Source organism: Enhydra lutris, unplaced genomic scaffold (genome assembly GCF_002288905.1).
Source record: "Enhydra lutris kenyoni isolate GAN:26980312 unplaced genomic scaffold, ASM228890v2 scaffoldscaffold25, whole genome shotgun sequence".
NCBI lineage: Eukaryota > Metazoa > Chordata > Mammalia > Carnivora > Mustelidae > Enhydra > Enhydra lutris.
The window spans coordinates 24,354,363-24,377,831 of NW_019154109.1; the positions used below are offsets into that span (position 1 = coordinate 24,354,363).

The 23,469-nt window shown below is 48.1% G+C and overlaps 1 protein-coding gene across 1 annotated transcript; it reads right to left on the reverse strand.

The window, feature by feature from the left end:
• Positions 1-1,050: 1,050 nt before the first annotated feature.
• Positions 1,051-22,955, reverse strand: LOC111151007 (microsomal glutathione S-transferase 3). The gene is made up of 6 exons (XM_022508697.1): positions 22,864-22,955; positions 6,803-6,926; positions 4,593-4,666; positions 4,005-4,062; positions 1,988-2,060; positions 1,051-1,303 (listed from the first exon to the last, which is right to left on the reverse strand). The coding sequence occupies exons 2-6, from the start codon at positions 6,917-6,919 to the stop codon at positions 1,167-1,169; spliced, it is 459 nt and encodes a 152-aa protein (XP_022364405.1). The 5' UTR covers positions 6,920-6,926; positions 22,864-22,955; the 3' UTR covers positions 1,051-1,166.
• Positions 22,956-23,469: the final 514 nt, after the last annotated feature.

Below are 23,469 nucleotides of genomic sequence, written 5' to 3' on the forward strand. Positions count from 1 at the left end.
TGGATTTGAGAGTCGGGTCTGGGTGCAGACCCCATCTCTAATCCTCACGGGTCAAAGAAGCCTTGAAAGGTGACGAGAGCAACTACAGAACTGAGTTTTACTTACAGTTTATTCATCTGAATGTAAACAGCCGTATGTGGCTCGTGGCTACAGTACTGAGCAGCACAGGTATAGATGCTATCCCTCCGTGAATTGAATTCACAGCCACATTCTGTCCGGGGCAGCCCTCATTCTGACAGCCAGCAGCCTTCTCCAAGTCAACCGAACCTGTTTGGTTTTCCCCATTTTGTGCTGACAGTGTCCTTCCCCGTTTTGAACCTACGCTATTGGGTCTTTGTGTCTCTGTGAAGTTTCATAAAATTAGTCTATAACTTGAGCTTTTAAGCAATAGAAGCAATCTTTAAAAGTTTTTATTTACTTACTTATTTAGAGAGTGGGGCGGTGGACAGAGGGAAAGGGAGAGAAGCTTAAGCACGCTCCACACCTAGGAGCCCGATGTGGAGACTGACCTCATGACAGATCATGACCTGAGCCAGGATCAGGAGTCGGACACTTAACTGACTGAGTCACCCAGGTGCTGCAGTAGAAGCAATCTTTAATAGAAATTTTCAAAATGGGCATCTGGGTGGCTCAGCTGGTGGCGCCTGCCTTCAGTTCAGGTCATGATCTCCAGGTTCTGGGATTGAGCCCCATGTCAGGCTCCCAGCACAGCAGGGTGTCTGCTTCTCCCTGTTTGTGCTCTCTCAAATGAATAAATAAAACCTTAAATAAATAAATAATCCTTGTTACCGTAGGTGTTAACTGTAAGTGTAAGATATTCTTATATCCCAACTCAGGCTGAAAGACTTTCCTTCCTTGGGCCCCAATTTTTCACGGCTGTGGCATGACTATGAACATTCTACCACAACTGGATGTTTCCCTGGCTTCGCCTCAGTAAATATCCTCTGGAAGGGTGAGGAGGGGGCTCAGTACCCACCACCTCTCCCATCCAGTAGAACAGGCTACTTCTTCTAGAAGGAGACTCAAAAAAGAAATCAGCAAAGAGTCAGGTTTAGGTATGAGGCTAAGGCCAGGTAAGTTTTTATTATATTTAGAAAAAAAAAAGTAACTGACAATAAAAGTGAAGTCACTCAAAACGAATGAGTTTTTCAAGACCCTGTAGTTCTTCAATGGCAGCATTTGGACCCACCGCCCAAGCCGGTCTTAACCCAACCGAGGTGCTGGAAGGCAGAGCACACGGTTGTGCCCATGAGGCCAATGAGGGCTATGGAGCCCAGGGCCCCGCGACTCCGCTTGCTGGGCTCTGAAACAGGAGAGAGAACAGAGGTGACTGGAGGTGCCAGACAGAGGACAACGCTGTCAACACCCGCGAGCCATTCTAGCAAGGCATCGGGGGTTGCGCGTCAGAGCATCTGGTCTGAAGAGGTCAACCAACGCCTGGCCGGAGTGGCCAGTGTGTCAGCTATGGCATGCCAAGAAATGTGTCCCCAGAGTCTTCTCTGGACCCTCAGAGAACTGGGGATAATAATTAGAACAACTGTGCTCCAGGATCTTTGGGAGTGCCCCCACTTTCAAGAGGTAAGGAGAGCCAAATCTCTCCCTGTTCTCTCTCGGGCAACCACTTATCGTAGTGGGTTGGGAGCAGGGGCTCTGGGGTCGGGCTGCCTGGGTTTAAATCCCGGCTTCCCAGTTTACACGAGTAGCTCTGAGCCTCAGTGTTCCATCTATAGCACAGGACACACTATCTGCATCACAGAAATGCTATCACGTTAAGCAGCATACTCTGGATCTCAGAGCGGCAACTGGCACACAGAAAGTGCTCAGTACTAATAGTTTTGTTACTTTTCGAAGGTCAGTGAGAAGGAAGATACCTGACCTGCCCCCTAAACAAAGTACTTCCCCTTTTCTTAAAGCCCCGCTAAGAAGAAAAATACAGTGGCATGGGATTTTTAATTTGTTTCCTTGGCAGATGTCGTGATGTACTCACCTCCTGTGTAATAACCATAAGCATAAAGAACTCGTCCAACAATCCAGGCCACGCCCAGGCCAGAAGCTATACGCTGCAAGAAAAGGGCTGGGTCAGTATCGGCATTCGAGAAACATTAACATCTAGGGCTGAAGACATAATGCTCTCCCAAAACTTCCGTGGATATGGTAAAACGCTCCCCCAACAAAGTTAGGGTAGAGGCATGTTATTTGTCTCAGGAACATCAAAGATCTGTGATTCTTCTACGAACTGCTTGTGGATGGGGAAGGTGAGGGCTGACCTTCCTGGTGGATGGGATGGAAGGAACCTTCTGGCTTGCCCTGGGGACTGAGGTGTGGGCATACGAGAGAGGGAGAGGCAGGCCGGGGGTCGGGCGTGAAGGGTAAGCCCCAAGAGGACCCTGACTCCAAGGCAGGACTGGCAGAGAAGCCTGGTTGTCTCCATGGGCCTGCCACTGCATCTCTGAGTCTCCCCCCTCATCGCCCCCCAGAAGGGGGTCAGAGCAGGCTGTGCTGCGGCCCGCACTTGGGCTGAGGGCTCTGCTAGGAAAAGTGGGCAGAGCGCGTCATGTTGTCGTCCCAGAACATGTGGTCTTGGAGGCAGAAGTCTCCCCCTTCCATGACCCTTGAGAAGAGAGAGTAAAACTCACGTAAGATGACTAGTCCTACGTGAGCACCATCCTGGGGGTGACCATCTGGTCAAAACGAGCCAGGACAGACTGGGAGGGGGAGTGGGCACATGAAACATTGCACACCAGTCTTCTGTGCCTTCACCATTCATCAGTGGCGTCCCAAGGGGTAAGGTTAGTGCTTTAGGATTTGTTTAGTTGATCTGGGGTAAGGTTAATGATCAGGTGTGTGAAACCACTGAAAATAAAAATCCCGGGCCCCTAAGTCACTATGTGCAACCTGGTCTCTGCCAGGCCCTGCTTGGCTGTAATGTTAGACAGTTACCACCAGATGTCCCCAGAGTAGTTCTTCGAGTATTTTAGAGACCTAAGCGCAGGAATGGAGTCTAGGGCAGACAGACTGGAAAAGGGATAGGGGTGGACATTGGGATGCCTCATTAGAGGGACTGGCTTGTCGCCCTTTATTTAGGTAAGGTATACCGCAGACCACACTCCAGCCACGAGCCCTCATGGCCTACAAGGCCCTGTGGTCTGCTACCCACGGAAGCCGTGCCGCCCCCGTCACTATTCACCGGACAGACTGGACGGGCTCTGGCCTCAGGGCCTTGCTCTTGCGCTTTGCCCAAAGATGTCTACCACCCTCGACACTTGCTCCCTACCCTTCTGTAACGTTTGCCTCATTGTCACCTCGGCAGCTGGCACAGTCCTCACTTGACCTCCTCACTCACAGCGGCCTCCCGATCCAGAACTCCCTTCCCACCTGCCTGCTGGGTTTTCCTCCGTGGCACGCATCGCCTTGTGGCGAACTGCATCATGTAGTTATGTGCTAGAGTCAATGACCCCGGGTAAAAGTTAACCCGGTGTCTGGGTCTGTTTCGTTCACCGCTGTGACCTCAGGTGATCCATCAATGACTGACTATGACAAAGGAGAAAATCACGGACATGAACCCTGCAGGATCAGACCTGGGTTCAAATTCTTCTATTTTCTACGTGGCTATTTGCCCCTGGGATGGTTTCATAGTATCCAAGAGGTTTCTCCTGATCTATTAAAAAAAATGGGGAAAGTTCGATATGCCTTAAAGAACTTTTTAACAAGAATGAAATTCTTCTTAATGGACACTAAAGATGTTCATTCAATGTCCATTTCCTGCTCTCCTCCCTAATAGCTCAGTGAACGAGGTCCAAACAGACGGGCGCCTGGTGGCTTAGTCATTTAAGGGTCTGCCTTCGGCTTGGGTTGTGATCCCAGGACACTGGGATCCAGTCCTATGTCGGGCTCCTTGGTCAGCGATTCCCCCTGACTCCCTACCCCCACCTTATGCACATACTCTCTAATAAAATCTTAAAAAAAAAAATCCAAATAGATGAAAACTCCTTGGGAAAACTTACCGGGTGGTAAACACCTCCAACAGCTAGGAAAAATAAGAATGGAGGATACACTTCCAACCTAGAATAGACAGAGACCTTTTTGTAAAAAGTGCCCATATGACATGTGCCCGTACCCCTTATGCTCTTATTTGCTGAGTCAGACACTGGAGAGTAAAACTGAACACTGAGGGCAGGGAGAAGCCCTACCACTAGGATCTACCCTCTTTCCTCCTGCGTGGGAGCCAAAGTCCACAGCTCTGAATACTCTAACAAGGAAGGTGGTGGCTAATGCCAGCGGATTTCCTTCCAGAGCTCACAGCCACTCCCTCCCCAGGGCTGGGAGATTCAATCTCAGCTTAGACAGGAAGCCTCGCAAATGCTGCTGAAGGCCAATGTAACTTGAAAGACATTTTTGAAGGATTATCCAGAACCCCACTCTTATAACAACTCTGAATATTCAGTCTGTCCACAGACATATTTTCTAAGACCCTTTTAACTCCCAATCATCATCCCAGCTGCTACTCAGTGAACGGGGCAAAGGCCGAGGTGCTGGGCAGAGGACACACAACACTGCAGACCTCCCCAGGGGCCTGCGGGGCCGACACTCACGTGTTCTGGTGGGCACGCTGAATGCAGTTGAAAAGGTGCCCGTTCTCAGGGTCCGTGCTGTACATGGTAGGATACTGTGAGAACAACAGGATACCGTGGATCAAATGGTCAAGAGCAACATTCAGTGTTGAGTTACAGCCAACCTCGAAGATAATCTATCCTCAAGCAACTTCTACTTTACCCTTGACAGGTGATCACTTTCTGCCTGACACTCGCAGTGGGGTCTCAACTCTCAGAAGCAGATTCAATATATTTCTGTTAATATCCAGTCCTAAGAATGTATGTCTGTGCCACAGTCACACAAGGGAGGGAGGCAGCTTGAGCCAGACTCCCTGCCGTTGACATTGTGCCGTGACTGCTGGATTCCCCACATAGCACAAAGACACCCCAGGGGAACAGCTTCTTCCCACGAGCTATCAGATACCACAACCTTCTAAGATTTTCTTTAATGGGAGAACAGAAATTGAGTGTGAGAACTTTAAAGGATGTGTCCATTAAAAAAAAAAAAAAGGAAATCAATAGGAAAACTTAAAAAGAAGCTCTAGTCAGAGTCTAATAATAACTTGCTGAACAGAAGCAGACATTTGAATTTTGCTCACCAGGGACAACCCCAGTAATTAGCCCTTTTAGATCAGCAGGAACGAAAGGAAGCATTTCACAGACCTTCTTCTTAGGTCTACCGTCTAAGCCCAGGCTAACCTCAGCCCCACACGTTTCTTTACTTGGGAAACAGACAATCACCTTTCAACACCATTTTTAAAGTGGCACATGAGGGAAGACTTACCATTTAACTCTCTTTATTTAGTTACGTTGTATTACTTATTTTAAAAAATCCAAGTATAATCGACACACATGAGTTTCAGGTGTGTAATGTAATGATTCGATGTATGTGTGTGTGGTGGAGTGATCACAGTAAGTCTAGGTACCAGAGTTGCAGCGTTTTCTTTTGATGAGAGCATTTAATATTTGCTCTTAGCAACTTTCAAATATATAATGGAGAATTATTCATTATGGCTGCCATGTTGTACCTTGTAGCTCTTGTTTTTTTAGATTCTACATGTAAGTGAGGTCATGAGATATATGGCTTTCTTTGCTTTATATCACTTAGGATGATACCCTCAAGGTCCATCAATGTTGTCACAAATGGCAAGATTTCATTCTTTTCTATGGCTGAGTAATATATATATATGTATATATATATATATGTATGTATATGTATGTATGTATACGTACACGCACATACATGTGCGTGCACACACACACACACACATCTTTATCCACTCATCCACTGATGGGACACTTCGGTTACTTCCGTGTCTTGGCTACAGTAAATAGTGCTGTTATGAACATGGGGTGCACATATCTTTTTGAGTCAGTGTTTTCATTTTTTCTTTTTTTGGGGATAAATACCCAGAAGTGAAACTATTGCATTATACTGTCATTCTATTTTTAATTTTTTGAAGACCCTCCATTATTTTCCATAGTGGCTGCACCAATTTACATTCCCACCAACAGTGTGTTCCCTTTTCTCCCCCTTCGACAGCTTTGGCTACTTCTTGTCGTTTTGCTCATAGCTATTCCCCACTGGGCGTGAGGCAGCATCTCACTGTGGTTTTGATTTGCATTTCCCTGATGATGAGTGACGGTGAGCACCCTTTCATGTGCCTGTTGGCCATCTGTATGTGGTCTTTGGAAAAATGGCTGTTTGGCTCCTCTGCCCAATTTCTAAATTGGATCGTTTGATTTTTTTTTTTTTTTTTTTTTTTGCTATTGAGTTGTATGAATTACATATTTAGGAAATTAACCCCTTATCAGATATATGATTTGCACAAATTTCTCCCATGCAGTAGGTGGCACTTTTCATTTTGTTGGCAAATTCCTTTGCTGCACAGCAGCTTTCTGGTTTGATGTGGTCCTGCCTGTTTACCCCTTGTTAGAAAATAACACTCTTCCTGGCACACAGCTCCAGCCAAAGGCCATACCGTTCTTGCCCCAACACAGCTGGTCTTTCTACAACGAGAGCAAGTGAAAACAAGAAGGAGACTGCTCCCCAGCAGAGTCCCCCATTTCCTGCCTTCTTCCTGCCTGAAAAGGGCAGGATTTCGAGTGGATGTGGTTCTCAGACTGCCACTGCTGGCCTCTGGCTTCTCACCTCTCCTTCCACGACTGAAAACAAGTTCTTGCCTCAACAGATCTAGGTTCCCACTCACCTCCACTTTGTACTTCTTTCGGGCCTTGGAAACGTTGATGGCTAGATGAGCTACCATTATGAAGCTGGCGGCACCGGTGAGAACCACAAAACCATATTCCTTAGAGAGGACAGCCATGCTGGCTCTGTGGAAAGACGATGAGTTAGGATACCACCCAGCACCGCAGGCACCCACGGCAGGAGGCCTGCAGCTCGGGGCTTCACTCCCTGTGAATGTCTACCTACAGGTCAGAAAGCTGTGAGTAAACGTGATGTTCCTGCAGATGCAGACGTCACTGTGTGTCACACAACAGACCCAGACCAGACCCTTATGCAAGTATGCAATGGTCACGCAGAAGAGCGCGTGATCATATCACGTGTTCTCTTCCTATGAAGCCGTACCACCGCAGTAGGCATTGCTGGAGAAGGACACAACTGCTGAAAAACCACAGTTTCACAAAAAAAGGTTAACAGGGCAAAATCTAAAGGATGTATTAAATTCGAGAGAGAGGAGAGAGGTAGGGGAGGCAAAGCAGGATATGAAAAATATACGGTGATTCCAAGTTTTTGAGTGTCTGTTGGCATGGGGGGGGTCACTGAAGGCAGGCACCCTGGGACTCCCTTTGACCCTGGGGCACATGCTGGTCTGGGAGAAGGCAGGAGACCCAGTGGCAGGCGGAGCCCATCACACTGTTAAGAGACTGGGCTCTGGGCAGCTCCGGGGAGCCAGGTCCGTTCCTCGAATTCTCACTTCAAAACTAGCCCTGGCACGTGATCTGATGCCTGCAACTTACCTGAAATGGATCAGGAAAGGACAACACAAACCAACAGAGCCAAGTGTCAATTATGGAAACCGGACAGCGGCTCTACAGATGGTAAATGTATGATCCTTCCAGTTTTTCTGTATATTTGAAAAATGTCATTATAAAATGGAGAACAAGCAAATCTTAGCATTTTTCAGGGTTCTACCACTTGAGCTATTTTAGCTACTGTTCTGCCCCAGAAGGAAAGGAAAGAGAAGAAACAGACTGGCCAGCAAGGAGAAGAGAACTTGGCAGGTGGGAGGAGGCCCTCATCATCTCACGGTAGGATCAGTGCCGGCTGTGCAACTGCTCGGACTTTGGTCAGCAGACCACTGAGGCAGGTGGGACACAGAGCACAGCCAGGGTGCTTCCTGAGATCCTCACCTGCCCAGGCACCGGGGGCCAGGCTGCCACAGGCCAGCAGCTCCTGCCTATGTTCTGCATCTGGTTTAAAACCTCCACCCTCCTAACTGGCTCACTGCAATCTGTCCTCCAAGCCCAGGAGGGCTCCCCTGCCCCAGAGTGTTTCTGGTTGACCTCACCAACAACCCAGCAAGATGGAATAACCCTATTTCCAAAGAGTACCCCGACGGTGAAGGCATGTTGCTGGATCCAAAACAGAAGGCACCAGAGCTGGGAGTCACATTTAGATTCCAATCTGGTTCTGATGTCCCCTTTTAATCCCACTTGGAAACGGAGAGCTGCACTGATGATGGGGTCACAGAGCCTTTCTCAGTGTGGAATCGGGGGCCAGAAAGCAGCTCTGTTCTTCAAAAGCACTCTTCCCTTAGGACTCAAAAGTGACATTTAGCGCTGAAGTCCTCAAGTCTGCCCCGCCACCCTTCACGATCCATAATAATTATCCCCAGTTTCTCCTTCTACATTCCTACCCTGCGTTGCATCCCAGGGGTGCTCAGCCCACCTTGCTTGGGTTAGGGGAGAAGGGGACACACTGCGAAGGGTTATCGCCATGACTCCGCAGAGGAACGCCTCCTGGACACTCTCTCCCCACCATCAGGTACGGTTGTAGAAAGCAAGCGGTCTCCGGCTGCCCTGCAGACCTTCCTGCCCTCGTTCCCTTCTAGAATCAGTTGCTTCCTGAAATGCAGAAAACCAGCTCCAGGAGGTAGCAGTTACCACGACAAAAATATAAGGTGAATCCTGAACACCTCTTTGAAAACAGCAATGGGTGATCCTCCCAACCTATCTGATGTCCTTGGGGCTCAATAGCATTTGGCTAGACAGGTCATTTAAAATGAAGCTGTCACTCACTCTGTCAGGACAATCAATTAAGCACAGTTGGCTTAGGTCAGTATTTGCACGCCAAGAGAGTCCTGGAGTGAGAGCCCATTTCCAGACCCCAGTCTCCAGACAGGACGCCAGGAAGCATGGGGTCACCCGTGTTTGCGTAGCAGCTTTCAGCCACTTTTAAGCCCCGCAAAAATCCCATTAGCTTCACTTCACAGAAAAAGAAACGGAAGCTCAAGCAGAAGAAAGCAGAACTAAGACCAGAACGGGTTTTAGAATTCTTCCCCAAATACCCAGGCATGGCAAAATTTCATGGCTTAGTCACTGATCTTGGTTTTCCTGGTTTGCACCGCCTTGGGGTAGGAGAAGCTAAGTGGCCAGACAGACAAGTACCTCTTGAGTAGGTCTTTCTGTTGCAGGCAATGAACACTCAGGTGACTGCTCAAAAATGTACAATCTGAAATTAGCATTTACTACTGAGCTCCCCTCCCTAAGTGTATATGTAATCTGGGATTCACACTCTAGTGAAAGTTACCCTCCTCCTACCTTGCTACAGTGATGGGTATTAGGGAAAAGCAATCTGGGTAGGGGCAAGCAGAACCAGAAGAACAAGTACCTTTGAAGGACAGAGAATTTATAGTAAGGGGGACCCAGAGTCCAGTGCTAGAGTGGGTGGTTTGCAAAAGACTGCACAGCTAGCCGTGGGACAGCAAGTGTGCTCACATGGGGGCAAAGTGCCTACCTCCCTGAACCTCTCCCTGCAGGAGCCTGGACACACCTGCAAAGGCGCTAAAACAAAGTCCAGGAAGCTGGCTGTAGGATGGGCAGCACAGCCCTCCTTGACCCCCTTGCACTCCCGCCAAGTGTGCTTCAAACACCAGAGCAGTGCGTGCTACCCAGCTCCCACAAGGGGTGACTGCGTTTGACATCCTGATGCCAAGCACAGAGTGTGCCTATAGACACCTGTGGAATAAACGAAGCACACCACCGCTCCAGGAGGCTTTTGGGAATGACACCTCCAAGCAACAGAATGTTTGTCACCTGGAACTAAGCCTGGCATAGAGCAGGCGCCTAAGGGATTTAAGATCCCTTTCGTTCTCCTTAAAAGTATCTACTAAAATCTCTGAAGCAGAGAAAGACAAGGTCAGGACACAGAAAAAAACTCTGTCACTATCGCTATTGAAAACATAAATCCAACAGGGACTGGAAAATGGTTCAGGTTTGTCCTTTCAGGGGAGAATCAGCTTCATTCAGTCAGAGATCTCCCCCACCCCATAAATTCCCATCATCTGCTGAGTCCTTCTGTCCTGAGGAATGCAGGACGCTCCCACCCCTTAAAGATTGGCCTCTGTGGGTTCGGGTGCAGGTGTGCACACTGGTTAAGAGGAGGCAGTGCAGTTGACAGAGGCCCAGCCCTGGCAGCCACAGCCACGCCCAAGGCTGTCCCAGCCCTGGAGCTGGCAGATAGCTTCCCCGGGGCACAGGCTTCTGCACCTCTGGCATGAGCACTCCCCGCACTGCACACCACACTTTGTTGATTACATACCTGCTCTGCTCACCAGCAACCCTTCCAGCGACCCAAGAAGATAAGGTGCTCTTAGGGGTGGGAGCTCTGCCCTAGACCTGGGTCTTGGACATGATGCCAGACGCACAGCATGTGGCCTAACAGCCCCTTGGGAGCTCAGCTTCCAAAGCAGGTCTAGAGTCCTCTGCAACCCGCCTTGCTGTACAATGGGTGTTTGTTAATCGTCACCCTGTTTTCGAGGCTGGCCACACTCCAGCTGTGTATATGAGAAGCTATAATTTGTATAAATAGGACAGAATTTAGGTGCCTATTTAAAAGTACCTCGTCCGCACAATTACACAGTGGTGGGGAAGTGCAAAAGCGAACCCTCTGGAGAAGAGCCCGACAATGGGAATATCCTTTACATCCTTCATACCTTCTGATTCATTAGTTCTACTGGGAAGCTAGCTGGAGGCCATAATCAGAAACTCAGATAGATTTGGTTCAAAGACACTCACCTAAGCACCATTTATAACAGTAACTACAGCAATGGCACAATGGCCAGGCAAAGAGGACTAATTAAACAAACAAGTGCACCCATAAACAGAATACTGTATAACCACTAAAATGGCGTGCACACGATTAAAGGTGCTGAAATGGGTTTAACATAGAGCATGTTAGGTTAAAACATTTCAAAAAGTGTATATACAGAACAATCTTCGTTTTCTCCCTAAGGAATTTTAAAAGAAAGTATCAAAATCATAAGCTTAATTATTCTTAGACAGGCAAACTGTAGACTTCCTCTGTACTTTCCTATAATTTCCACGATGAGCAGATACAGACCAAAAAGTCATATGGAAATGGCCTGACAGTAGTCAGGAATTGAGAAATCAGAGAACTAGACAATACACTGCGATGGGACCAGTCATATGGGACTTCCAGCCCGAATCTCGTCACTCACTGAGGATGTTCTGGAATGACACTGAGGTCAGAACCTGGTTGCCACACTTCCTAGCTGTATGTCCTTGGGGAAATTCTTCACGTATTTCAGCGGCCTCAGCCTCCGTATCAGTTAAATGGAGACACTGGTGGTACCCACCGCCCCTACAGTTGTTGCGAGGAAGACTCGGGGAGACTCGGGGATGGGGACGCTATCAGTGCCCAGCATGACGACTGGCAGGTGCTGGGCACTCAGCGGAAGTTTGGGATCGGGTTGCGTCATGTGTTAATGTGAACGGTCTCTGCCCTGATTCAATTATAAAAGGGGATGTTTGAATGAATGATAATCTACATATAAGAATTTATTTAGAATTGCTATTTTAACACAGCTAACATAACTATACATACTCACTTCTTTTTCTGAACTCCTAGCCAGCTATGCTCAAGGATCTGAAAAGCAGGAGTGTTCAGGAGGAAGCAGGTTTCCAACGTGGACCTCGGAAACTGGCACTGCGGCCAGAAATGCCCCAGAGGGGGGTGAGCGCGCGTTCACTTGCTTCTTGCTAATTCAAGTTCACTGAGCACCTGCTGCGCCACTCACTGGGGGGCCCCCATGCTGGAGATGAAGAGCCCAGACTTGGGTCCCTGCCCTCATGAGGCTCATGTTCTACTGGGGGAAACAGGCAAACAAGCAACTTGAACACACACCCAATTCCAGATCTTCTCCTTCAGCGCCATGATCAGAAGCTGGGGACAAATGTGTCCTAGAAAATGAAAGTGCATGTATTGGGGAAAGGCAGAAACAGCACAGAAGGGTTTCCGTCTCCCCTCCCATGCTTTCAGTTAACTGTTCCCCAGCCGGCCGTCTTGAGATGAGTCAAAATAGTTCAGTTGAAAGGATATTAAGTTGAAGGTTTAAAAGAAACTAGACTTTGTATTTAATTTCCTATCACTTATTTAAGAGTAGAGGTCCTTTTGGAAATGTTTTTACTCCTGGCAGACTTGAATACTGTTTTGTGATTTGTCTTCTCCTATGCAGAGATCCACAGGTGTAGAGACAGCAGGAAATCTGGAGTCAGACGGGTTTGTGTTTAGATGCTGCCTCTGTGAGTTCGGGAATGTCATCTAATTTCTCTACAGAACAGAAGAATACTAACTACTTATTTCACAGGATGATTTGAGGAATTAAGGAAATAAACTAGGGGTGCCTGGGTGGCCAGTTAAACATCTGGTTTGGGCTCAGGTCGTGATCTCAGGGTCCAAGATCGAACCCCACGTCGGGCTCTGTGCACAGCACGGAGTCTGCTTGGAACACTCTCTCTCTCTCCCTCTGCTCTTCCTCCCACATGCTCTTTTTCTCTCTAAAATAAATAAATCTTTAAAAAAATAAAGGAAATAAACTAGATAAGCTTCTGGTATGAACAACTTAATAAATGCTGGCCCAAATATGAAGGCATATTGTAAACACTGGTAAGTGTGTGTCTCTGCCCACATAGGTCATACTTTCTAAATAAGGAGACACTGGTTTTCCTACAAATCAGTAAGGTGCTCTGACTCAGAAATTAGGTCTGACTCTGTTTGCAACAGATTCAAATTCAGCAAAACGCTGGTCGACTTAGATTCCCAGTGTGGGCAGCATACAGCCTCTAGGAGAGTTAGTTTTCTAGTGTGGACAGCACAATGTACCTAAGAACACTAATTTACTCATTCAATCACAACATGAAAATGCTTACTGTATGCTAGGCATCTGCTGAGGGGTGCCGGACACAGCAGTGGACAGGATGGGGTCCCTGTCCTTAAGCCATCGACATTCGAATGAGGACTGAAGTCTGATAACAAACACGCCAAGGCATTAGCTCACACTCAACAGCAATCGTACAGCCATATAAATGTCAAAGAAATGTATTATATATTTAAACCCACATGGTACCATATGTCAATTGTATCTCAATTAAGACCGGGAAGACCTTGCTGCTGCGACATTCACACCCACACACAGCCACTCAACATTCCAGGCAGAAAATATTCAGGCCAGAGTACACGCCAAGTGCCAAGGCCCCAGGGGAAGAGAAGCCTGGCACACTCGTGGGACAGAAAGGCGGCTGGTGTGGCCAGCCCTCCCCCTGCCCCCGCAGATGGTGGGAGCACTAGGAGAGAGGGCCAGGGAGAACAGATCCAGATCATGAGAGGGGCTTTACCCTCCACGTAACAGTCAATATTTGCTGCTTCTCCCCCCAGGGATTAAGAAGAGAGGAAGGGAGGAGGCAAAGGTGCAAGACTGTTGTGTGTTAGTAGCAGAAATGTTCACTTCCCAAAGGGAAAGGTGTACAACCAAGCAAGCAGCACCATGGTTAGCCAAGATGGCCCTGGGGGCAGACTCAGCTCTTCCACACGGAAAGAGCTTCCAAGGCACGAAGGAAGCAGATCGGTACCGACTCCAAATGGAAGGAAGGAAGAGCTCCAAATAGGAACCAGTGGACACCTGTGCCAAGATGCATGAACAGACCAAGATGTGTTCTTGGCTTCGGTGAGGGGGACCCTTGGACAGCCGGGTTTTAGGGGAAGGGGAGAAGGTGGGAGCCCCTGCGCTGAGGGTTAAGAAACAAGTGCTGCGGGACATCGCGGGCAGCTCCGCCTCCTGTATCCGTTCCGCTGGCCCATCCTGCGAGTGCTTGGTCCAAAGCCAGGTCCTACCCCTTCCTCCACCACGCCTGTACTCCGCACTGAACCACGTGGGCTGCAGGCGTGCCTTTGAACATGCACATGTGTTCCAGGCTGCTCGCTTAGCTATTCCCAACACACACTTGAATGAACACTGATCGATGGAAATAGTACACATTTCCGACCATGCTGGGGGCAGAGAATGTCTCCTGCTTACATTTTCTATAGTAACTTCCAGGAGGACAGAAACACAGTTCGGGGCTGTCCTATGTTCCAAGTCAGTGGTTCTCAAACTTCAGCAGCATCAAGGTCAACTAAGTGTTAAAATGCACCCCATCCCCCAGAGTCTCTGATCCTTAATGGGGTCTGGGAATCTGCATTTCTTTCCCTCTTTCTCTCTTCCTTCTTTCCTACCATTCTTCCTTTCCTTCCTTTCTTTAAAGAGAGAATGACTCTTAAGCAGACTCTACACCCAAACTAACTCCTCATGGAGTTTTCCAGCCCACGTGGCAGAAATAGCAAAATGGGAAATAGTATCACCACTACATCCTGAACATGTCCTAGAAGACCTACCACTTCTCCCCTGTCAGGCCCATGGGAGAGTTTACATTAATTAACAATCCCCACAAGCGATCCTATGTGGTAGTTACCGTTCTCATCCCCATTTCACAGAGGAGAAAACTGAGGCAAAAGGAGTTCAGCAACTTGTCTAAGGCCCCACATCTAGTGAGTGCAGAGCTGAGATCTAAACACAAGCCAGCTGACCCCCGGGTCTACCTCTTTGCTACCACACCCCCCTGTGAAGGGTTTGCCCCTTACCCAGAAGTTAGGTTACTCCTTCCCCCACAGTAGGGAGTGATGAGGAGAAAACGCCTTTGCAAAACTCCAGCTCCAGGGCAGGACCCGAGGTTTCTAGGCAGGGGCAAAGTGGAGGAACAGAGCAGAAGTACCAGAGCCCAGGAGAAGGGAGAGCCGGATCTGCGGAATGCTTTACATACAGGATCGTGTCATCTGTGGAAGACAGTTTTACTTTTTCCTTTCCACTGGGGATGCCTTTACTTCTTTTTTCTTGCTAGATCACCTGGACCAGAACCGATACGGTGTTGAACAGAAGTGGCAAGAAAGGACATCTTTATCTTGATCCCCATCTTTGGGGGAAAGTATTCAGTCTTTTATCACTTAATATAATGTTAGCTGTGAGTTTTTTTTTTTTTAATAGATGCCCTTTTGGAAAATACTTTAAAATGAATTACTTCTATATCATATTTTTAAAAACAGCAACAGTTCTATTTGTAACTTTTTAAAAAAGATTTTTATTTATTTATTTGACAGAGATCACAAGTAGGCAGAGAGGCAGGCAGAGGTGGGGGGGAAGCAGGCTCCCCGCTGAGCAGAGAGCCCAATGCAGGGCTCGATCCCAGGACCCTGAGATTATGACCTGAGCCAATGGCAGAGGCTTAACCCAATGAGCCACCCGGGCGCCCCCTATTTGCAACTTTTTTTCCTTATCAGAGGATTAAATAGCTGAAAATGATTTTTGGAAGACCTCACCAAGGTAAGGAAAGAAAAGCAGCAGTATTTTGAAGCACGAGGGGTAGAGGGCAGCAGGCAACAGACAAGGGTTTCCACGGGGAGACTGGGGCAACTATCTTCAGCCCAGCAGATTTTAAGAAAGCCCCAAGGCACCAGTGCCAAGTGCCCCTTGAGAAGGGATCGAGCTCGGGCTTCAATGAGAAGACACGCTCCATTCCAGTGTCTGAGTTGGCAACACGGATTTTCATTAGGACATCTGCTTAAGGTAATCCCCCCCACCTCAAGGAATTTCACTGACAGGTTCTCTCTGAAAACATCCCACCATAGCGCTTAGGGGCGTTGCTTTGATTCCCTCCAATTCCTGCCTCTGCCACCACTTCCCCTATCTCACTGGGGCAGGGGTTCCTTCAGTTCCAAGGACTACCCAGAACCCTTCCTGAGCCACATGCATCAGAACACCCTAGGGATGAAGCTCTCCTTCAGTATTTACTCAAGTCCCTCTCGGCTGCCAAAAGGAGCTCCCCAGGGTACAATCAACATTGCACAAATGGGAGTAAAAGGCAGGCTTCGTATCTGAGCACTTGCCTCCAATGATCACTTCTGAGCCATGAAATTACATCAATTTATCTTTTACTAAATGAAATCACTTAGATTTATTATTATTTTTTATTTATTTTCAGCGTAACAGAATTCATTGTTTATGCACCACACCCAGTGCTCCATGCAATACTCGCCCTCCTTAATACCCACCACTTGGCTCCCCCAACCTCCCCCCCCCTTCAAAACCCTTGGACTATTTTTCAGAGTCCATAGTCTCTCATGGGTCATCTCCCCTTCCAATTTCCCTCAACTCCCTTAAATTTTTATTAACATATAATGTATTATTAGCCCCAGGGGTACAGGTCTGTGAATCATCAGGCTTACACACTTCACAGCACTCACCATAGCACATACCCTCCCCAATGTCCATAACCCCACCACCCTCTCCCTACCCCTCTCCCCCTGGCAACTCTCTGTTTTGTGAGATTAAGAGTCTCTTATGGTTTGTCTCCCTCCTGATCCCATCTTGTTTCATTTATTCTTTTCCTACCCCCCAAGCCCCCCACGTTGCATCTCCACTTCCTCATATCAGGGAGATCATGATAGTTGTCCTTCTCCGACTGATTTATTTCACTAAGCATTATACTCTCTAGTTCCATCCACGTCGTCGCAAAATGGCAAGATTTCATTTCTTTTGATGGCTGCATAATATTCCATTGTATATATACACCACATCTTCCTTATCCATTCATCTGTTGATGGACATCTAGGTTCTTTCCATAGTTTGGAATTATTTTTTTTAAGATTATATTTATTTATTTGACAGATAGAGATCACAAGTAGGCAGAGAGGCAGGCAGAGAGAGAGAGAAGCAGGCTCCCTGCTGAGCAGAGAGCCCAATGCAGGGCTCGATCCCAGGACCCTGGGATCATGACCTGAGCTGAAGGCAGAGGCTTTAACCCACTGAGCCACCCAGGCACCCCTCAACTGGATTTTTTTTTAAAGGAGAAAGGATTTCAGCTTTCAGCTCTCTCTTTGCCCTCAAACAGGCAGATAAAAGCCAAGCTGGACAGTGGTCACCCCCTACTTCCACCTGCAGGACTGTTCTCCTCAAACGGTCCTGCCATTTCTCAGTGGTGTCCTTCTTCACACACACAGGAATGGGACAATGAAAAACACTCACAGACTGACTTGGAGCCATTCTCCCATGTTTCCTTAAAATTCTTATCTGGTTCCCTGTGCTAGTCATTTGACCTTCCTTATACATGGCTGCTTATTTTATGTGGCAAAACCCACCACTCTCACAAGACTAACATAAGGACAGTCACTTAAAGGGCTGGTCTGATGGTCTCAAATGGACTTCCGTGAGCCCCCAACATGGAAGGTGGTTCAGAGAACTGAGGTTGTGTTGGGTGTCTACTTAATCTGCTCACGGCCCCCCAGGGCAGCTGCCCAGCCTCACTTCTGCCTCTAGCTGATTCGACAAATGAACAGTCCTCACAATCATCTCAGGTAGGGTGACCCTCATGAACCCATGTAGAGCTCAAAGGAGAAATTTTAGAGCCTGGAGGGAAGCCACACAAAAGTAATTCCTTGTTTCCATGATGGGAGAGGAAAAAAAAAAAAAAAAATCACAGAATTTCTTTGTGTCCATCCTACATTTTCAAAATGCCAGTTCTGGCCACTTTTGTTTTGTTTTGTTTTAAAGATTTTATTTATTTGAGAGAGAGTGCAAGCAACCACAAGTAGGGGAGAGGGAGAAGCAGACTCCCCACTGAGCAGGGAGTCCCATGCAGGACTCAATCCCAGGACCCCGGGATCATGACCTGAGCCAAAGGCAGACACTTAATGAGTGAGCCGCCCAGGCACCCCCATTCTGGCCACTTCTACATGAAACAGATAACGAGATCTGTCTGAGTGTAAAGTTTCACAGGACAGCTAGATTTTTTTAAAAAGTGCGTGGACATTGAAGAGAAGGAATAATCACCCAGGTGAGGAAAAACGACTACTCCCCACCATCGCACTGTACATTTGGTAGGTATTTCTCCAAGGGCTAAAAGTGCAAGTTAGCTGAATAGGCACAGCATTATTTATGCTGCGCTTGATCATGAACTCAGCGAGGCAGAACAGCAGAGGCAGGCCAGAGGGTGAACTTCCCCAGCACATTCTGTGATTCCTCATCAGGGTTCCTGGCAGAACACTTGGAAAATAGAAGCTAACGGTCAGAAGGGTAGGGGATCTGTCCCTTTTTTTTTTTTTTTTTTTTTTTTAAAGATTTTATTTATTTATTTGACAGAGAGAAATCACAAGTAAGCAGAGAGGCAGGCAGAGAGAGAGGAGGAAGCAGGCTCCCTGCTGAGCAGAAAGCCCGACGCGGGGCTAGAACCCAGGACCCGGGATCATGACCTGAGCCGAAGGCAGCGGCTCAACCCACTGAGCCACCCAGGCGCCCCGGATCTGTCCCTTTTAAGAGAAAAATGTGTTATAATCCAAATGCATTCAGCTTTAAAGATTCTTTCTCCCTCTCCCTGTCCCTCCCGCTTGTGCTTTCAAAGAAAAAAAAAAAGAAATCAAGTTTCCCATGTTGTTTTAATTCCAACACTTCGGCGAACTGTCCGTGCTGCAAACAAACAATACCTAACTGTGTGCACTGGCTGGTGTGGGGGAGGGCGGGGAGGGCGGGACCAGCATGATGCCCAAGTTCATGGGAATAGTTCTGCCTGAATGGAACAGAGTCTCCCCTGGAAGAAACTGGTAATTCAGCTCCTTGACTCTAGGAAGAGTAGACTGTACCAAGACAGAACAACTCCTTTGTTCTCCTGCTGGCGCGATGACAAATTTCCCAAACAGGTTCTTGACGTGAAAGGCTCTATGGGGTGAGAGGTGTGTTGGCACCTCCCCTAGAAGTCCAGGGCCATGCTGGGCCATCTGGAGCAGAGGTCCCAGGGGATGTGATCCTGTGGTCTGGAGGCACCCACCTCAGAGGGCAGGAGAAAGAATGGGGAGAAGCCATGGAACGCAGAAGAAGATAAAAATCGCTTTAACAATTAACAATTCATTAAATGGAGCTGATTTGATACGATCAATGCCAGGCAAACCATTTTACCTAAATAGAGTGCCTACCTCAAGCCCGCACCTACCACTATCTTCAGTATCGCTTTGGGGAATGGTTTCTTCCCTGATTTATCCCCCACTCAATGTCGGGCACCACACGAGGCAGCGAGATGTTCAAGGCTCTGATGGTCATCCAGACTGAGAGCCAAGGTCCTGACGCCCCAGAAGACACAGTGACGGGAAGCTAGACAACACAGGAGGACCACGAAACAGGGCCGCAGCAGATTGAGAGAAGGGCTCTGAAGGACATCAAGTGGTGGGCGAGAGAGACACAGGGCGAGTCAACAGCGAGGACACAGGAGCCAGGACAGGGCTTTGCTTGTGTAAGAAAGAGAAAGGACACCCGTGTGTCGGAAGGGTAGATACTAGAAGGGTATGTGCGGTGATACAAACTAGCGTGGTAGGAGAAATCAATTATTAGCCTGTATTATTTAAATGTATGCCGAATACTATTCTAAGTAGCTCACCAGTATTAGCTGCTCAGAGCATACCTATGATATTGTATTACTTTTATTTTGCAGATGAGGAGGCAGAGCATCCAAAAGGTTAAGTAATCTGCCCAAGGTCACACAGCCATCACAGAGGAAGCCTGGACTCACACACAGCCAGAGCTGCTGGGCTCCAGAGTCTATGCTTTCGACCCTCACCCCTATTGCCTCTTAATGAGATTGGAGATCAAGTCTGACCACACCTGACTTCTTTTGGAACTTTTCTATCTCCTCAAACTCTCTCCCGAGCATGAACTATATTAATAGGAATAGAGAGCTAATAATTAACTCCAAGTCTGTGACTGATTAAAGCCTGAGAACTTTCTAGTTGGAAGAAAGAAAAAAACCTTGGAAGAGGTCCAAAAAGTAACTTATTTTTAAATTTTTTAATGAGTGTCAGCACTGCAGTTATGACAAGAGGAGAAATTCCAGGAAGGAAAAACTTCCTCCAGTCTTTCGGGTGTGCGGGTTTGCAAGGAGCAAAGCAACACAGAAATTGGTATTTCTTTTCCTATCATGACTTCCACACAACCTGTGCCTTAACTGGCATTACACAGAACTGAAGGTCATGGGGAAACTAAGCCCTGACTTCCACAAGAGGAAAACAAAAATCTCAAATGAGTCACAGTGACACCACTTGGATTTTCCATCCCAAGAAATGTGGGCAGACCGTAGTTAATCCTCAGCAGCCGCTGAGTCCTCACAAGGTATCAGACATTCTGGATGAATGAACCATGGAGCTGCCTGAAACAGGGTTAGTCTCTTTGTGCCTGTCTGTACTTAGGATGAAGCTGAGCTGAAATCATTCACATTGCTTTGGATGGGGAATTAAAATACCACAAATTAAGGGGAAAAAAAAAAGAGTAACTAAAGCACCAAAGTATTAGAGAACTGAGTTCCAGTTAATGAACAGGTCAACGCTGGCAAGAATTCAGAGGGCCAACAGGGGGACTTACAAGCCCAAACGATGGAATCCTTAAAAGTATTTGCAAATGTTATCTGGAAGGTACTGCAATTTTTCCCAGCTCCTCATTGATGTTTTTCTCCTCACAAGGGTTAAGTAGGGAGGTAGACATTGGAAGAGAGGATGAGGGAAACAGGAATGCTTTTGTACACAGTAGTATCCTAGCTCGTAACTGCTGAATCCTCCTTTTTTAGGAGGACTGCAAACCATAAGTGGTATTGATGAATTCAACTGCAGAAACTGTAGCATTATGTAGATTCTTTAAAAAAAAACATTGCATAAAAATACTAAATGGCTCACGGTCAGTTGTGGTTAGCAACTGTATTCTGAATCCAGATTCAGAATATTTAAATATTAAATAGGGAATAATAGGTTTAAATACAGCGAACTGTGCAGCAGGCATTAAATTACATCTTGCAGGCTTGATTTTTCATCTACTTCATTGCAAATTGCTCCAGGGGCTTTTCAGCCTGTCTCTGGATAATAGGGTAAAGCCCTTCTTTCTTGTACTTTCACTCCCTTTGCTGTCCTCCAAGTTAGGAAATTCCCTTTCATGACTGGCTCTTCAGGGCTCTAGGCCAACAGAAGGAAGTCTAAATTAGGGGGAAGACTGCCCTTCTCCAGTTTTGTTCCTTAATCTAAGGAAGCCCCTGGTGTACACTTTCTATAGCTGGCTACAGTGATCTTTCTAGTGTATCTGTTTTATATATAGTAACATCAGTTCAAGGAAAAAAAAATTGCTTGACAAAGTTTTCTATTTCTGTAACACTGTGTCAGGATGGAAGCTTAACAATGCCTTCCCTGGGGTAAAAGTATTTCTTTGGATTTTAGAGGCTCATTTTACTGAACTTGGTTAAATTTAACTCCTGTGAGAATAAACATTCTTTTTTTTTTAAAAGATTTTATTTATTTATTTGACAGACAGAGATCACAAGTAGGCAGAGAGACAGGCAGAGAGAGAGGAGGAAGCAGGCTCCCCGCCGAGCAGAGAGCCCGATGTGGGGCTCGATCCCAAGACCCTGAGATCATGACCTGAGTCAAAGGCAGAGGCTTAACCCTCTGAGCCACCCAGGCGCCCGAGAATAAACATTCTTGATCCCCTGACCAGGATACTATGCTCTTAATACTGAGTTCACTGAATTAAAACATAGCCTTTAACTCTGACCGATAACCTTGGGTGCTTCCCACAAACTGCAGGCTCTTGGTGATCTACAGATTTCCCAAGAGAAGCCCTGGCTGCAGCTCCCACGCACAGAGGACATCTCAAATCTGCAGCAATTCCACAGGACCACGCCTGGGTCTGCAGCGCCCGCAAAAAGCCATTGGTCTGCAAAGCAGTGTCCTTCCCTCTAGGGCTCCCTTTCTCCAGTTGAGAGATTAAAGCCCCAACTGTCACTCCTTTCCAACCCACGCTCTTGTCTCATCTTTTCCTTTACCTCCTGTTCCACACTCACTTGTCCCTTAAGCTACAAAGTAGCTCGTAAACTCCTGGTCGGAAAGGAAAGTAACAGCAGAAGCTACAACTTAGGAGAATGACTCACCAATGAGTCTCCAGCCCCTTCCACCGCCCTGCAGCTGCCCCACCGCAGTGGCCCTGGGGCTCCCTGCAGTGACACAGATAAGTAGGAAAATTCTCTGAAATCCAAAGCAGAACCGTACGTTAGGAGTCCTCCTCCCTCGAGGAGTCTCCTGCTCTCGGGCAGAGGTAGGAAATGACCCACATACGGGTTTCAGTACAAACGGACAAACGTTTCTATGAGGCAGCAGGAAAACAAACACAATTCCCTGGAAGGTTCTCCCGGGAGGTTCTTCCGGAGGGTTCCTAGCAACACATCCACATCCGCAGCAGGCGCAGGGCTCCCAGGGCACTTGTTACCGATCGGGCCTGCACTGCCCACTGCCCCAGCAGGTGCAGCCAGCCCATCAGCTGCACTTAGCAAGGTCGGGTGGGCTCTGGGAGGCAGAAACAAGAGGCCGGGTCTGCACAACCCGGGGAGAGGAAGAGAGGAAAGGAAGGTACTGAAGGGTTGACCTTGAGAATCTCCCTGAGTTACAGATAGCGAGGTGGACCCCATTTCAACGCCCCAAACCCACTCCATCGGGGGAGGATGCAGGGCAGGTGGGGGGCAAAGGGGATGGAAAGATAGACGGAAGTGTACAGACCAGAAAGGGGAAAGGGAGCGCATCCCTATTCAGCCCGGGATGGCAGAGGTAGGGGTGGTGCCTAGCGCTGGACCAGAAGCGCCCCGAGGCCCACGCTCCGCGTTGCCAGTAATTGCGTGGACTTACCTGGATCACCTCCGCTCCGCTGGTGCAGACCACAGCACTGCGGCGATGTGAGGGTGCCGCGCCGTGAGGGTGCCGCGCCCTTGGCCACCGGCGGGGCGGGGCGGGGCGGGGCCCGAATCAGGTCCCGCCCCCGCCCGAGGCAGCGCGAGACCACGCCCCCACATCGGGGGGCGGGGGGCGGCACACCGGGCGCGCCTTCTGAGTGTTAATTTGCAGTCACTGTTGGGTGTTTGGGCCGCGGAAACTGGATTTTCTTCCCCCTAACGGCTGTCCACACTTTAGCTTCCTCATCTCAAATCCATGTATCAGTTCCCTTCCGTAAATGCCTCCGTGGCCTCCTAAATTACCCCAGTCTCTTCATACTTTTAGGATCGGGTTTGCACGTCAATAATTTGTCCTTAGCAGGGCCACCGTAGCTTGCTTGTAGGCGCATGCGCGGCTTGAACGACCGGTACGCGGAAGTGGTAGCGCCCCAGCTCCGGGGGACAGGGTGGGTTGGGTTAGTTTTCTCTGCTCTCCTGGGCCGGAAAGGCCCGTAGGGTCGCAGCTTGCTGCACTCGCCAAGTGAGAGGATTTAGAGATGTTGGGGCGTGTACATTTCCCCAG

Bases quoted from the DNA above. Each gene is read 5' to 3' on its own strand.
- LOC111151007 (XM_022508697.1), bottom strand. From the start codon at position 6,919: ATGGCTGTCCTCTCTAAGGAATATGGTTTTGTGGTTCTCACCGGTGCC. The intron at 4,667-6,802 runs GTGAGTGGGAAC...TTGTTCTCACAG, and splicing joins GAAAGAAGTACAAAGTGGAG to TATCCTACCATGTACAGCAC. The intron at 4,063-4,592 runs GTGAGTGTCGGC...TGTCTATTCTAG, and splicing joins CAGCGTGCCCACCAGAACAC to GTTGGAAGTGTATCCTCCAT.